The sequence below is a fragment of the Triticum dicoccoides genome, chromosome 6B (assembly GCF_002162155.2).
Source record: "Triticum dicoccoides isolate Atlit2015 ecotype Zavitan chromosome 6B, WEW_v2.0, whole genome shotgun sequence".
Classification (NCBI taxonomy): Eukaryota; Viridiplantae; Streptophyta; class Magnoliopsida; order Poales; family Poaceae; genus Triticum; species Triticum dicoccoides.
In genome coordinates this window covers 557,234,609-557,250,187 of record NC_041391.1, presented here as the reverse complement: position 1 = coordinate 557,250,187, position 15,579 = coordinate 557,234,609, and the positions used below count along the sequence as shown (strand labels likewise).

At 42.6% G+C, this 15,579-nt stretch overlaps 1 protein-coding gene across 1 annotated transcript; it reads right to left on the bottom strand.

The window, feature by feature from the left end:
- Nucleotides 1–10,196: 10,196 nt before the first annotated feature.
- Nucleotides 10,197–14,498, bottom strand: LOC119323130 (65-kDa microtubule-associated protein 2-like). Its single transcript, XM_037596709.1, has 10 exons — nt 14,356–14,498; nt 13,573–13,755; nt 13,250–13,453; nt 12,659–12,916; nt 12,335–12,550; nt 12,087–12,242; nt 11,706–12,017; nt 11,496–11,583; nt 11,177–11,325; nt 10,197–10,787 (listed from the first exon to the last, which is right to left on the bottom strand). The coding sequence occupies exons 2-10, from the start codon at nt 13,624–13,626 to the stop codon at nt 10,449–10,451; spliced, it is 1,776 nt and encodes a 591-aa protein (XP_037452606.1). The 5' UTR covers nt 13,627–13,755; nt 14,356–14,498; the 3' UTR covers nt 10,197–10,448.
- Nucleotides 14,499–15,579: the final 1,081 nt, after the last annotated feature.

The following is a 15,579-nucleotide window of genomic DNA, read 5'->3' as shown; positions in this document are numbered from 1 at the left end:
AAAACTTCACAACACAAGACTCAACAGGAAATCTTATAAGATCCGTTAGTGAAAGAAAACAAAACCACCACATGAGGTACTGCAATGAACTCATTCTTTATTTATTTTGGTGTTAAACCTACTGTAATCCAACTTCTCTATGGTATATAAACTAATTTACTAGCCATAGATGCATCGAAATAAGCAAACAACAACGAAAAACAGAATCTGTCAAAAACAGAATAGTCTGTAGCAATCTGTAACTAACGCAAACTTATGGAACTCTAAAAATCCTACCAAAATAGGAAGTCTTGGACAATTTGTTTAATGATCAGTAGCAAAAGAATCAACGCAAAATCACGTTTATGTGATTTAAAAAAAACTAAATTCATGTGCGCGAAGTTTCTGTTTTTCAGCAGAATCAAATCAACTATCATCATAGGTTATACTATAGGTTCTACTTGGCACAAACACTAATTAAAAGATAAAAACACATCTAAAAAGAAGGTACATGCAAGATTTATTACTAAACAGGAACAAAAACAAAAAACACAAAGAAAATTGGGTTGCCTCCCAACTAGCGCTATCGTTTAACGCCCCTAGCTAGGCATAAAAGCGAAGATAGATCTGGCACTAAATTCATAAGTAGCGCCATCTTTGGCACTAAATTCATAAGTAGCTCGCATGATAGATTCATAAGGTAATTTGACTTTCTTTCTTGGAAAGTGCTCCATGCCTTTATTTAATGGAAATTGGAATCTAATATTCCCTTCCTTCATATCAATAATCGCACCAATCGTTCTAAGGAAAGGTCTACCAAGAATAATAGGGCAAGAAAGATTGCAATCTATATCAAGAACGATAAAATCTACGGGCACCAAATTTCTATTTGCAACAATGAGAACATCGTTGATTCTTCCCATTGGCTTTTTAATGGTGGAATCCGCAAGGTGCAAATTTAAAGAGCAATCATCAAGATCATGGAAACCTAGAATATCACATAAAGTTTTCGGAATCGTGGAAACACTAGCACCCAAATCACACAAAGCAAAACACTCATGATCTTTAATTCTAATCTTTATAGTAGGTTCCCACTCATCATTAAGTTTTCTAGGTATAGAAACTTCCAAATTAAGTTTTTTATCATAAGATTGCATCAAGGCATCAACAATGTGTTTGGTAAAAGCTTTATTTTGACTATAAGCATGAGGAGAATTAACAACGGATTGCAACAAGGAAATACAACCTTCTAAAGAACAATTATAATAATCAAATTCCTTGAAATCCGAGATAGTGGGTTCAACCTTTACCTAATAATAAAGCAAATTGGGTTTCTTTTGTCCATCATGGCATTTTTCAGAAAAGTCCTTCTATTTCAGAGAAGTCAACCCGCAGTCCTGTTTTAAGTCAAAACGAATCGTTTTTTTGTATTTTACACAAAAGTCACTGTGTTTTCTTGAAATCAACCCGCCGTCTGGATTTAAGTCACACCCGAACCGTTATTTTACGTTTTTCGAAAAAAAACCTGACGTTTTAGGTAATTCATCCGCAGATCATATGTAAGTCAAACAAATACTTTTTTAAATCATCCATATCTTTGAAACTGTAACTCCGATTTGAACATGTTATATATGAAACTTGATTAGAAAAATATGTAGAATATGAATATGAGATTATTTTTACCTATTAAGTATTTTTAATATTATTTTGGAATATATTTAAATCAAACAAATGATTTTCTAAATTATCCGTATATTTTAAATCGTAACTTCGATTTTAACATATTATATATGAAATTTTATTAGAAAAATGTGTGGAATCTAAATATTATGTTAATTTTACCTGTTAAATATTTTTAAAATGTTGTTTTGAAAGCAAACTTATAATTTCTAGCGCAAGATCCATTTTTCTTTTGTACCGGCAGCGATCCCGGTTGCAAATAAACACCCTAGTATAACCATATAGGCAAAAGAAAACATCAATAACTACACATGCATACCTCTGACAAATATCGCAGGGGAAAACAACAGATTTCTCATCGCAAGAATGAGAGAGAGAGGGGGGCGAGGGAGGAGAGAGGGAGAGAGAGGCGCCTTAGGATTAACCATATTCAAACACGTCTTTTTGTTATTTTGTGTGAACACCGAGGCCATCGCATGCGAGGGTGAGAAGGAGGATAAGAGGCAACACAAATATGATGCCTCGCAAATATACAGGAGATGGACCTATTGAGTGATGGTTGTTGGGTTAAGAGTGTGTGTTATGTTTTTCTCCCGTTGCAACACACTGGCTCTTTTGCTAGTACTATTTAAAGTTGTGACCTCTCAAATCCCACTTTTACCAAATTTAGCATCAAGATCTAAAAACTCTGAATTCTTGGGATGCCTTCTAGGTAAAGTTGACTCATCATAAGTCCCATAATTATCAAGATTCATATTGCAAAACAAAGGTCTAATAGGAGACGCATCAATAACTTTAAGATCTTCATCATTATTTTCATGCAAACTAGAAGAACACGCTTTTATAAAGCTATCTTTTTTAGCATGCAATCTAGCGGTTCATTCCTTGCACTCATCAATGGAAATTCTCATTACTTTGAGAGAATCATTGATATCATGCTTAGGAGGAGAAGGTCTAAGTTTAATAGAATCAACATCAAGCGAAAGTCTATCAATGTTCCTAGCCAAATCATCAACTTTGAGCAATTTTTCTTCAAGCAAAGCATTAAAACTCTTTTGAGAAATCATAAATTCTTTCACACTATTCTCAAAATCAAAGGGCATCTTATTAAAATTACCATAAGAATTATTGTAGGAATTTCCATAATTATTAGAGGAATTACTAGGGAATGGTCTAGCATTAAAGTTTCCTCTATAAGCATTGTTTCCAAAACTATTCCTACCAACAAAATTCACATCCATAGATTCATTATTATTCTCAATCAAAGTAGACAAAGGCATATCATTGGGATCAAGAGGAGTATTTTTAGTAGCAAACAACTTCATAAGTTCATCCATCTTTCCACTCAAAACATTGATTTCTTCTATAGCATGCACTTTTTTACTAGAAGATCTTTCGGTGTGCCATTGAGAATAATTAGCCATAATATTATCAAGAAGTTTTGTAGCATCTCCTAACATGATTTCCATAAACGTGCCTCCCGCGGCCGAATCTAAGAGATTTCTAGAAGCAAAGTTCAAACCGGCATAAAAATTTTGTATGATCATCCATAAATTCAAACCATGAGTGGGGCAATTGCGAATCATCAATTTCATTCTTTCCCAAGATTGGGAAACATGCTCATGATCAAGTTGTTCAAAATTCATAATATCCTAAGAGTGATAATCTTAGCGGGTGGAAAATACTTAGAGATAAAAGCATCTTTGCACTTGTTCCAAGAATCAATACTATTTTTAGGCAAAGACGAAAACCAAACTTTAGCACGATCTCTAAGTGAAAACGGAAATAACTTCAATTTAACAATATCATTGTCCGTATCTTTCTTCTTTTGCATATCACACAAATCAACAAAGTTGTTTAGATGAGTGGCAGCATCTTCGCTAGGAAGGTCGGCGAATTGATCTTTCATAACAAGATTCAGCAGAGCAGTATTGATTTCACAAGACTCAACATCATTAAGAGGAGCAATCGGAGTACTAAGGAAATCATTATTATTGGTATTCGAGAAATCACACAATTTGGTATTATCTTGCGCCATGGCAACAAGTAATCCAACACATAAGCAAACAGAAAAAGGCAAGCGAAAAAGAGAGGAGGAGATTGGGAAAGAGAGGGCGAATAAAACGGCAAGTGTGAAGTGGGGGAGAGGAAAACGAGAGGCAAATGGCAAATAATGTCAATGCGAGGGAGATGAGTTTGTGATGGGTACTTGGTATGTCTTACTTGAGCGAAGACCTCCCCGGCAACGGCGCCAGAAATCCTTCTTGCTACGTCTTGAGCTTGCATTGGTTTTCCTTGAAGAGGAAAGGGTGATGTAGCAATAGTAGCGTAAGTATTTCCCTCAGTTTTTGAGAACCAAGGTATCAATCCAGTAGGAGGCTCCTCAAAAGTCCCACGCACCTACACAAACAAACAAAGAACTAGCAACCAATGCAATAAAGGGGTTGTCAATCCCTTTACGGCCACTTGCGAAAGTGAGATCTAATAGAGATAGTATGATAAGATTAATATATTTTTGGTATTTAATAATATAGATCCAAAAAGTAAAGATGCAAATAAAAGTAGATTGGAAGCAAATATGATAAGAGATAGACCCGGGGGGCATAGGTTTCACTAGTGGCTTCTCTCAAGATAGCATAAGTATTACGGTGGGTGAACAAACTACTGTCGAGCAATTGATAGAAAAGCGAATAATTATGAGATTATCTAGGCATGATCATGTATATAGGCATCACGTCCGTGACAAGTAGACCGACTCCTGCCTGCATCTACTACTATTACTCCACACATCGACCGACTCCTGCCTGCATCTAGAGTATTAAGTTCATAAGAACAGAGTAACGCCTTAAGCAAGATGACATGATGTAGAGGGATAAACTCAAGCAATATGATATAAACCCCATCTTTTTATCCTCGATGGCAACAATACAATACGTGCCTTGCTGCCCCTGCTGTCACTGGGAAAGGACACTGCAAGATTGAACACAAAGCTAAGCACTTCTCCCATGGAAAGAAAGATCAATCTAGTAGGCCAAACCAAACTGATAATTCGAAGAGACTTGCAAAGATAACTCAATCATACATAAAAGAATTCAGAGAAGATTCAAATATTATTCATAGATAAACTTGGTCATAAACCCACAATTCATCGGTTCTCGACAAACACACCGCAAAAAGAGTTTACATCGAATAGATCTCCACAAGAGAGGGGGAGAACATTGTATTGAGATCCAAAAAGAGAGAAGAAGTCATCTAGCTAATAACTACCCGTAGGTCTGTGGTAAACTACTCACAACTCATCAGAGGGGCTATGGTGTTGATGTAGAAGCCCTCCATGGTCGATTCCCCCTCCGGCGGAGCGCCGGCGAAGGCTCCAAGATGAGATCTCGCGGATACAGAAGGTTACGATGGTGGAAATTGTGTTTTGTTGGCTCCCTGGATGTTTTCGGGGTACGTAGGCTTATATAGGAGGAAGTACGTCGGTGGTCACCCGAGGGGCCCACGAGACAGGGGGGGTGCGCCCTATAGGGGGGGCGCGCCCTCCTATCTCGTGGAGGCGTCGGCTGCTTCTTGACTTGCACTCCAAGTCCTCTGGATCACGTTCGTTCCAAAAATCACGCTTCCGAAGGTTTCATTCCATTTGGACTCCATTTGATTTCCTTTTCTTCGAAATACTAAAATAGGCAAAAAAACAGCAATACGGGATGGGCCTCCGGTTAGTAGGATAGTCCCAAAAATGACATAAATGTGTAAAATAAAGCCCATAAATATCCAAAAGGGGTAATATAATAGCATGGAACAATCAAAAATTATAGATACGTTGGAGACGTATCAGTTGCCAGGCATGCCATCGGATAGAGACATTGAGTTTTTTATTGAGCTTTTGCCAGCACAGGGCCAATATCTAAGAGACCGTACAGGATGCCCGCAAAGGATTTGGAGGAAATTAAGAGGCAGATTAAGGAGTTACTGGATAAAGGCTATATTCGCCCAAGTTCGTCACCTTGGGGCTCACCAGTGCTTCTAGTGGAGAAGAAGGAATAGCAGTAGACCCCACCAAGGTTGTCACTGTGACAAATTGGTAAGCACCCATGTCGGTTGGAGAGATCCGGAGTTTTCTTGGACTCGCGCGATACTACCGGAGGTTCATTGAGAATTTCTCGAAGATTGCAAAACCCATGACGGAGTTGTTGAAGAAGGACACCAAATTCAAATGGACTGAGGAATGTGAGGCCAGCTTCCAGGAGTTGAAGAAACGTTTGGCTACATCACCGGTGTTGATTCTGCCAGATCAGCGCAAGGATTATGAAGTATATTGCGACGCTTCTCGTCGAGGACTTGGAGCAGTGCTTATGCAGGAGGGAAGAGTTGTTTCTTATGCCTCACAATAGCTTAAACCCCATGAGTTGAATTATGCTACACATGATTTGGAGTTAGCAGCCGTTGTGCATGTGTTGAAGACATGGAGGCATTTTCTCATCGGAAACCATTGTGAGGTGTACATGGATCACAAGAGTTTGAAGTATATCTTCACGCAGAAGGAGTTAAATCTCGGGCAAAGGAGATGGTTGGAGCTCATTAAGGATTATGATATGAGGTTGCACTATCATCCTGGGAAGGCTAATGTAGTAGCCGATTCGTTGAGCCGCAAAAGCCATGTCAACACCCTCTTGACCAGAGAGTTACCCAAGGAGTTAGCCGAGGATCTTCGCGAGCTATGTTTGGAGATAGTTCCGAGAGGCTACGTAGCAGCATTAGAGATTCAATCTACTTTGATGGATAAGATCAGAGAAGCTCAGAAGACCGACAAGGAGAGTTGCCAAGATAAAGAAGAAGATGAGCACAGGAAAAGCTAAAGGATTTCGTGAGGATGAGCACGATACTATGGTTTGAGGATCACGTATATGTGCCTAATGACCCGGAGATCAGGAAGTTGATTCTGCAGGAGGCCCATGATTCACCGTATTCGATTCACCCAGGAAATACCAAGATGTATCTGGATTTGAAGGACAGTTTCTGGTGGACCGGAATGAAGAAGGATATTGCGGAGTATGTAGCAGTTTGTGATGTATGTCAGAGAGTAAAGGCAGAGCATCAGAAGCCAGCAGGATTGCTACAGCCATTGCCGATACCCGAATGGAAGTGGGATAAGCTAGGCATGGATTTTTATCACAGGATTGCCCAGGACTCGCTCAGGCTATGACTCGATATGGGTTGTAGTCGATCGTTTGATGAAGGTAGCCCATTTCATTCCAATGAAGACCACTTACACCAGTGCTAAGTTGGCAAAGATATATATGACCAGGATCGTATGTCTGCATGGAGTTCCGAGGACCATTGTATCAGACAGAGGAACCCATTTTACCTCGAAGTTCTGGAATCAGTTGCACGAAACTTTGGGTACCAGGCTAGAGTTTAGTACAGCCTTTCATCCACAGACAGATGGACAGACTGAGGAGTTAATCAGATTCTCGAGGACATGTTGAGAGCTTGTGCGCTAGATTATGGATCAAGTTGGGACGACAATTTGCCATATGCAGAGTTTTCTTACAACAACGGTTATCAAGCCAGTTTGAAGATGGCCCCTTTCGAAGCTTTGTATGGAAGGAGGTGCAGGACACCATTGTTGTGGGATGAAGTTGGAGACCGTCAGTTGTTTGGACCAGATTTGATAAAAGAGTCTGAAGAGAAGGTTAAGCTGATTCGCGATAGGCTAAAGGTAGCTCAGTCCAGGCAGAAGAGCTATGCGGATTCTAAACGCAAGGAGACAGTTTACGAAGTCGGGGATAGAGGAAATTGGACTTCGTATTCTTCCTGGGTCTGGCTCGGTTGGATATCTTTGTGTGTTCCCACTTCGAGGAGTTAAGCATTTTGGAGTTAAGGGAAAGTTAGCACCACGTTTTGTGGGACCATACAAGGTTTTGGAGCGTATGGGAGAAGTTGCTTACAAGTTGGAATTGCCCGAAGGATTGTCAGGAGTTCATGATGTGTTCCACGTTTCCTAGTTGAAGTAGTGCCACGCAGAGATGGCCGATATCCCTCTGAGAGATACAGTGCCACTGGAAGCGATTCAGTTGGATAGCGATTTGACCTATGAGGAGAAACCAGTCAAGATTCTCGAGTTTGCCAGCCGAGTCACACGCAGCAAGGTTATCAAGTTCTGCAAAGTTCAGTGGAGCCACCATACCAAGGATGAAGCCACCTGGCAGTGAGAGGAAGACCTACGGAAGGACCACCCTCACCTATTCTCTAGCCAACCCGAATCTTGAGTGTGAGATTCATCTTAATGGGGGTAGGTTTGTAACATCCCAAATTTTTAATTTGGAATGTTATACATTAGATCATCATTGCATATCATATTTTATTTGCATTTTGGCTTGATCCTAGAAATTCTACGCAACTCAAGGACCCACGGAGAGAGTTGGGGATTTCGTTATTTTCATAGTTGAGTTTTCTCAAATTTTTGAAAAGAGGATCAATTGATTTTAATTATTTTCTCTTTGTATATTTATTTTATAAAAATAAAAGAGAGGGAATAAAATGACTTTCCCAAAATAAAGAAATATTGGAGATTTGATATTAAAATCAAATAAGATTTTTATTCGGAGTTCTATCGCTATTTTATTTGAATTAGGAAAATATGCGTTTTTCAAAATTGTATTATAGGCCCAAATAAATGTTCACCTTGTCCGCTATATTTTTACAGGATAGGGAAAATTTATTTCATGATTTTTGGAGTACGTTTAGTATTTCTTTTATTTGATTTTCTACGTGGAATTATTTAAAAAAACGAACCGACTCTGGGCCGTAACCGGCCAGGACTCCGCCCAGCCGGCCTCTTATAAGCCGCCACCCCCAAGCCCCCAGCCCACCAGCCCACCCCGCGCCGAAACCCTAACCCTAAGCCGCGCCCGCCGCCGCCGACGATCGCCGCCACCCGCCGCCGCCGGAGCCCCGCCGCCACATAAAGGAAGCGTTCACGCCAATGCCATCAGAGAAAAGAGTCCGACTAACTACATACCACAATTATACCCTGGTATACTGCTCAATGTTTCTTCGTCCGCATCAACTAGGCAAACCCCAAAGTTGGCAGTAATCCAATGATAACTTGCACTGGCGGACTTTCCTTGCACCCTCGGCTCCCTCCCTATAAGTCCAACCATAATCTCACGCCATCCATCAGAATATGTGCTAAAACAAATAGGCTCTCCTTTGATGGGAAGTCCAGTGATCAGAGAAACATCCTGCAAAGTGACCGTCATCTCCCCAGCATAGAAGTGGAAAGTATGTGTCCAGGGCGCCATCGGTCAACGGGCGCCGTGATCGCACAAGGGTTCATCTTCGGCATCGAATGAGACACTAATGAGATGAAAGGAAGAAGCCCGGTCTTCCGGATATACTCCGTGTATCGCTCGTCATACTCCATCTTGTCATGAACTGAACCGGACCTCAGGTGAAGCTGATCAAAAACCCTTCATTCATCTGCCATGAACCGTCCACGATGCAATTGATCGTACGATGGATGGATAAGAGAAGTCATATGCAAATTACAAATGTATATATTAAGCCCCGTTGTCATTTGCAAATATCCGCACTAGTGCAAAAACATCCATACATGTGCAAAATTTCTACACTAATTCTTCCAAACACCATATATGTGCATATAATTTTCTACAATATCATACACCATATATTTGCAAATATCCATCCATCCGCCTTCCTAATTTTACACTAATTCTTCCATACACCATATATGTGTGTACATATCCTAACCAAATTCATAGCACTTCCATACAAATCCTAAATCATACATATCCTAAGCCATACATATCCTAATTCACACTAATCCCTAACATTATCACACCAAAATCCAATGATAATATCAAGAAAAGGATGAACTAGGGTTTCACCCAAATCAATCAAATGCGAAGATTTCAACCAATAGAAAGAGGAGAAAGGAGGAGAATACCTTCAAGATTTGAAGGACAACCGAATCCACCGATCTTTGGCTCAGATCTGCAGCACTTGAGTGGAGAGATGGAGGGGCGAATTGAGGGGCGCCATGGTGGGGAAAGAACCAGAGAGAGGAGAGAAAGAACAAACAAAAAGGAGAAGGTGCGGGCAGCAATATGTGAAGGAGTATGGCGCCCCGGGCCAGGGCGTCGTGGTACAAACCATGGCGCCCTGGGTCGCGGCATCATGCGCCCAAGGCCAGGCCAACGTGCTAGTCTGCGCTGACGAGTATGGCGGCTTTGACCGGGGCGCCCCAGGCCAGGGCGTCGTGGTACAGACCATGGCGCCCTGGGCCGCGGCATCATGCGCCCAAGGCCAGGCCAACGTGCCAGTCAGCGCTGACGAGTACGGCGGCTTTGACCAGGGCGTTATGTAGTCTTGGCGCCCGGGTGTCATGCAGGTAGGGCAATTGTAAAAAAATGAAAAGGGTTCATTTTGTGCTGAACTCTGGCCAAAGGGCCAGTTTTGTAGTTCTTCACGCCAAACGCAGCAAGTTGATGCTAAACAAACAGACACAAGTGCAGTAAAGAAAAGCCTCAATTTACCAACCACAAAATTGTACACCCAGATAAGTAAAAACGACGCAAACCTGCAAGAGCCTCTTTTACTTCCAAGGAATGTATTAAAGCTAGACATCTAGTACAACTACTCAGACGTTAGGATACCACCACTAATCGATTACAAGATTCGACATCAGATAACCAAACTCCAGTTCTGAAGCTACCAAGAAATCACTACAAAAATAGTAAAGGGCAATCGAACAAGGACACAACAGTTCATGGTGAACAAGGGACTGGATCAGCGTCCGTGTGCTGAATGGACGCGTCATCTTCTTTAGCTGTTGCAGCTTCATTCGGGGAAGCTGGTGTTTTCGGTGGCGGCACCGCCACAGCAGCAGCTTTCTTACCATCCTTACCAGAAGACCGGGAACTCTTGCTCTCGTTCTGCTGAGTGCTCATCGAGAGCCTTCTAGCAGGGGACCCGTTGGTCGCGCTGCCGTTGGGCTTTGGACTAGGTACCTTCTTTGCACTGGCCACTCTATAGGGACTGACACGTGTCCCGAACGGCCCTTCACGGTCGATGTTCAGTAACTGCTCAGTGTAGCGCTTTTGTTCCTGGAATGTGAAAAGAACAGAACTATGACAGCTGATTGCAGTTGCAACATTTGATCAAAAGCATGAATAAGCATCACTGCAACATCCTTGTTGGTTTATATGCAAACATCACATATCTTCAACCAAACACAAAGTAATTCAGAATTGTGGCGAACTGACAACTGACAGAGAGAATCAATATGAAAAAGAGGCAGACATAAACTACACATATTGGCTAGCGTGGCAGATTAACTTCTGAAAAACGCAAGCAAGCAACATATTTTAACTTACATAGCATTTAACAGAAAGCGAGAAGAGTATATAACTGGAAGGACACAACTGCATTCAGGTTCAATGTCCAGTTGGCACTAAAATTATTCCAAGAGTACAATAAAGGAAGTAACACTAACCCGCATTTTTCTCTTCTCTTCTTCCTTCTCTTGCCTAAGCATCACATACTCGTCCAACATAGCTAGAAGAGGAATGCCATCATATGTGAAGGGTAGACCATGATTCTCTTCCCAAGAAGTTGTCTTGGCCACCAGAGTTTCAACAAGGCCTAGAAGAATGCTTACATCAGCAAACAGACAGGAAACAAAACAATTCAAGGAAAAAAGCATTAGCCTATTCTGCATTTCCCCGCAAAGCAGCTCTTCTACACTTGACTGGTAGTAAATGCATCAAAAGACGGCATACGATTATTATTCGCTTATGCATCGTTAAAAGCACCTGGAATTTTGTTAACTTGAATACGAGCCTTTTCGGCACGCTTGAGATTTAGGTGTGCACCTCGGCCTGAATTATATCTGTTATCATCCTGCAAAAGGAATTTGCTATAAGAAACAATGTTCCAGACAGGAAGAGAATTTAGCCACACCAGTTCACAGAGAATACAACAAGCACGATAACATGATTTACTAGGAATAGGAACTAGCATACTCGATTATAATCTTCAAGCCAGCTTTCTTCCTCACATGCAGATATCCATCTCTCAACTTTATCTAGAATTTCTTTTCTGCTTAGAGCTTCTTCCTTTGCTTTCAGTATCTGACTATCCATATCAGCAATCAATTCTGTAGGTTCCATGTTCCCTGATTCGATCAGCGCAAATATTTTATCATGCGCAGCTGCTGTGTCTATTACTATGTGAGCACCAGCATAAATGTCTTCTAACATGGTTTGCTTCTTATAAGCTATCTCTTTCATCTTGCTGTATTTGAGCTCATCCAATCTTTGAACCTCGATCTCAGCCTGAATATTGGAGAAGAAGGTTAAACAAGAATACTAGAGGAATAAAATGATGATATTGATTCATCTCACTTGATTAATTATGTCTAGAGCAAGCGCTCCAGGTGCAGTGACTTCCTCAACACTCGCTGTTCTGTTACAGGTAACATGGTCAAACAAGCTTCTTTCTTCCATTGGTGTATCCATGAGATCCCATAGATCATTTAGCTGAGTGGCAAGCTCTTGAAGCTGGAAATGATATTTTGAACATATTAACAAAACTGAACGTAAAAATAGAGTAGTTGTTAGTTGGCAAGCACATAAGTGGTCATATGCCTTACCTTCTTTAGCCTCAGCATTTTGTCCTCATTAAGAGTAGCTATTGTCCTATCAAGTTTTGACAGGGTATCATTGCTAATGCTCTTGTGGTCCTTACCAACAGAGTCGTCTAGACTGTCATGAACTTCAGTTATTATGCTAAAATGTTCCATCTTCAATACAGAACAGAGATCTTGTACTGTACTCACATGTTCAAGTACCTTCTTCAGCCTCTCCCTCTGTAATGTCAAGAAAAATGTATCTTATCTTCTCCATGAAACCAAAGATACGACAATCAATAAGCACTAAACACTACCACAAAGCAAATGAAACAGAGAAATGCATACCTTCTTTTTCTCAAGCTCTTGGAGCTGAGACTGGAAGTCCCGAAGTTTCTCATCTGTCAAGTCATCCTCATTAATTTGTGGTATTGTTACCTGCTGGCCTATCTCGATATTGCCAGCAATCTCACGCCTTATTTGCTCGATTCTTGACATTATATCAGCAAATTTATTTATTCTCTCCTTTTTCTGCTTGCCCAGTTGTTCTAGTGTTGGAGCTAAAGCAGCAAGCTGTTGCTTGATTGTTCGTGCTGTTTTCTCAGGCTGCAAACATAAAGACCTATCAATCTTACACCCTTTTGTAATCATTATGAAAACATGTGAAAGTATCATCTGACATCTGGCATGCAGCAAACCAGTAACTAGTAAGATCCAACTGCTTCTGAGCTGAACTTATGGGGAAGTAGCAACAAGGTAAGCACTGAAAGTAATCTAGCATGGGAGAGCAGAACTACAAGTCCAACAAAGAACACAAAAGGCATTGCTACATCACACTGAGAATGCCAAAAACTCTAGTGGGTCAAGCATGCCTCATTTCTTCAGAGTTACAGTCAGGCTGAATTAGCCTACAAGAAAGCAGACATGTATTTCACTTACACTTGTTGCTATGGATTTCTCTCCAAGGGCAGAAGCGAGCCTGGCTAGCTCCATCTTTGAGTAGTCCAGTGCTTGGAGAAGAAGGTCCCTTGACTTGAGTGCCTGATCAACTTTCCTCTTGTACACATCCAAGCATTCCTGGTCCAGCTGAAACAGAACCTTGTCGCGGTCCTCATCGCTCTCACCAACTTCATCCCATACTAACTGAAAATCCGAAAACAGAAAACAAAGAAGAAATGTCACCTTACCCTCAAATCAGATGCCAAATGAAAGAATCGGCTTTTTTATGTCATTATAAAGTAACGAGCAGTCTGAGCATGTACCTGCAGTTTTTGTAGCAATGATACACATGAGGTTTGGCCGTGCAAAGCGTCCATTCCAGAATAGAAGGATCCTTTCGTTGAGGGCTCAAGGATATATGATTGTAGAGAAGTCTAGCTTATGGTTACGGCGATGATGAAATGTGCTTCTGAACTTCCCAACGCCAATGCTTAATCGAACGGCACCTGCCGGTTGAGCATTCGAATCAGTCAGAAAGAAATAGATGGTGAAACTAAGACACACATGGGCATACCAGCTAGTACTACCGAACTTAACATGCCCACCCTAAATTGGCAGGCATTCCGTTAAATGTTAATTACTTTACTTCAACAAGACAACAACTAATGGCCCAAGCAAAACTGTACCACGTAATAAATAACTGCCACACAGCAAGCAAAACAGGCAGTATACATTTGGGAGTCTCAACAGCCAATGTCGGTCCAAAACCTAAAGGATCCACCCGCGCAATGCGGCCGGAGACCGAGAAGGAGCGGCGTCGAGAACATCGCGACGGACCGAATCACGTAGGTCGCACAAATCCAAAACCGCAAACATGGCAGAGATTTTCACCAGTTCCACTACTGGAAGCGCTTCCTAAAACCACCGGGAACACCGGGCAATCTGAACCAGGGGAGAGAAACAGAAGCACTCCGCCGCTGCGGCGACTGCATCTCCCAGGCCGAGACCGTCCCCCCCTGGATCCCACATTCGCGCGAAACTCTCCGCTCACCCACGCTAAGCGTCGCCTCGCCAGATCTCAGCCTGAACAGTGGAGAGAGGCTTACCAAATACCAGATCGCGCGAAGGAGAAAGCAGGCGGCGGGCGAGGGCGAGGGGGAGTCGGGGAGGGGGCGGGGAGCTGGCCGTCGCTGAGCGGCGCTCGGGGAGGGGAATGGCGGAGGAGGGGGAGGGGGCGGTGGTCGGTGGTCGGTGGCGGCACTGCTGTGTTGCAGCGCCTGCTGGTGTGGCAGTGTTGGCTGTGGGGTGTGGCCGTAGTGGAGTTGGTGTGTGGGATCGGCGCGACGTGGCGGTCGACGAAGCGGTCACCGGACGGTGCGGCCCGGGCCAAGGAGGAGGATGCAGCGGTCGCCGCTTGACTCGCTGACCAGATAACACGACTGAAATCAGATTTGTTTAAAAAAACAAATAAGGATTTGGGACTGTGGATTGGCAGAGTTTAGACTATGGGGTCGTGAAATCTAAAGAACATCCGTATCACGTTAAATAATTCAAGAAGGTAAATTTATTACCTCCATTTCAAATTACTTGTTTTAGATGTGTTTAGGTACAGATGTACGTATCTATCTAGACACGGGGGCGAGGGAGTACGAAATTCCTACTCTATCAAGTTGCATTTGGTAAGTGGGTATATGCCTGTGGTGAGTTGAAAGCACAACCTCAGAGCAACTCTATAACAGGTGATATATAATAGTCTTGGTAAGTATATGTTTGGGCCAAGTGATCTCCATCAAACAGTTGTAAGAGCAACTCCAACCGGACGACCGAACAGACGCGCGGTTTGCCCGTTTGGGTCGGCCAGACGGACGAGCGCGTCCGCTTTTTATATGAGTCAGCTGATGCGCCCAACGAAAGGCCGACCCAAATTTGCGCGCGTATAAAAAAAAGAAAATGACAAACACATGCGACAAATAACCATAATAGGAACTTAATTAACCATAAGTGGTTCGTCAACCGTTGGCAAAAGTCCACTTAAAACATGATTAAACATTAATAAAAACTAAGAAAGTCGGCGCGCGCACGCACCTTGCCCTTACCGTCGTCATCGCCGCCGGTGAGGTCGATGAAGACGGGAGGCGGCCTAGCCCAGCCGAAGGCGGCTGCCTCCTCCAGCGTGTGCTGCGGCGGAGGCAATGCGGCGACAGGGACGCACTCCTCCTCCTCCTTCTGCCGCTCCCTCTACATGCGCTGCTCACCGCTCGCGCGCTCCTCCGCCAGCCTCCGCTACCGCCAGTGCTCTACATACATGGCCTCCTACGCCAGCGTGGCAC

Excerpts from the sequence above, each read along its gene's own strand:
- LOC119323130 (XM_037596709.1), bottom strand. The coding sequence starts at position 13,626 with ATGGACGCTTTGCACGGCCAAACCTCATGTGTATCATTGCTACAAAAA. Across the intron at positions 12,551-12,658 it reads AAGAGCTTGAGAAAAAGAAG|AGGGAGAGGCTGAAGAAGGT; the intron begins GTATGCATTTCT and ends TTGACATTACAG. Across the intron at positions 12,243-12,334 it reads AAATGCTGAGGCTAAAGAAG|CTTCAAGAGCTTGCCACTCA; the intron begins GTAAGGCATATG and ends TATCATTTCCAG.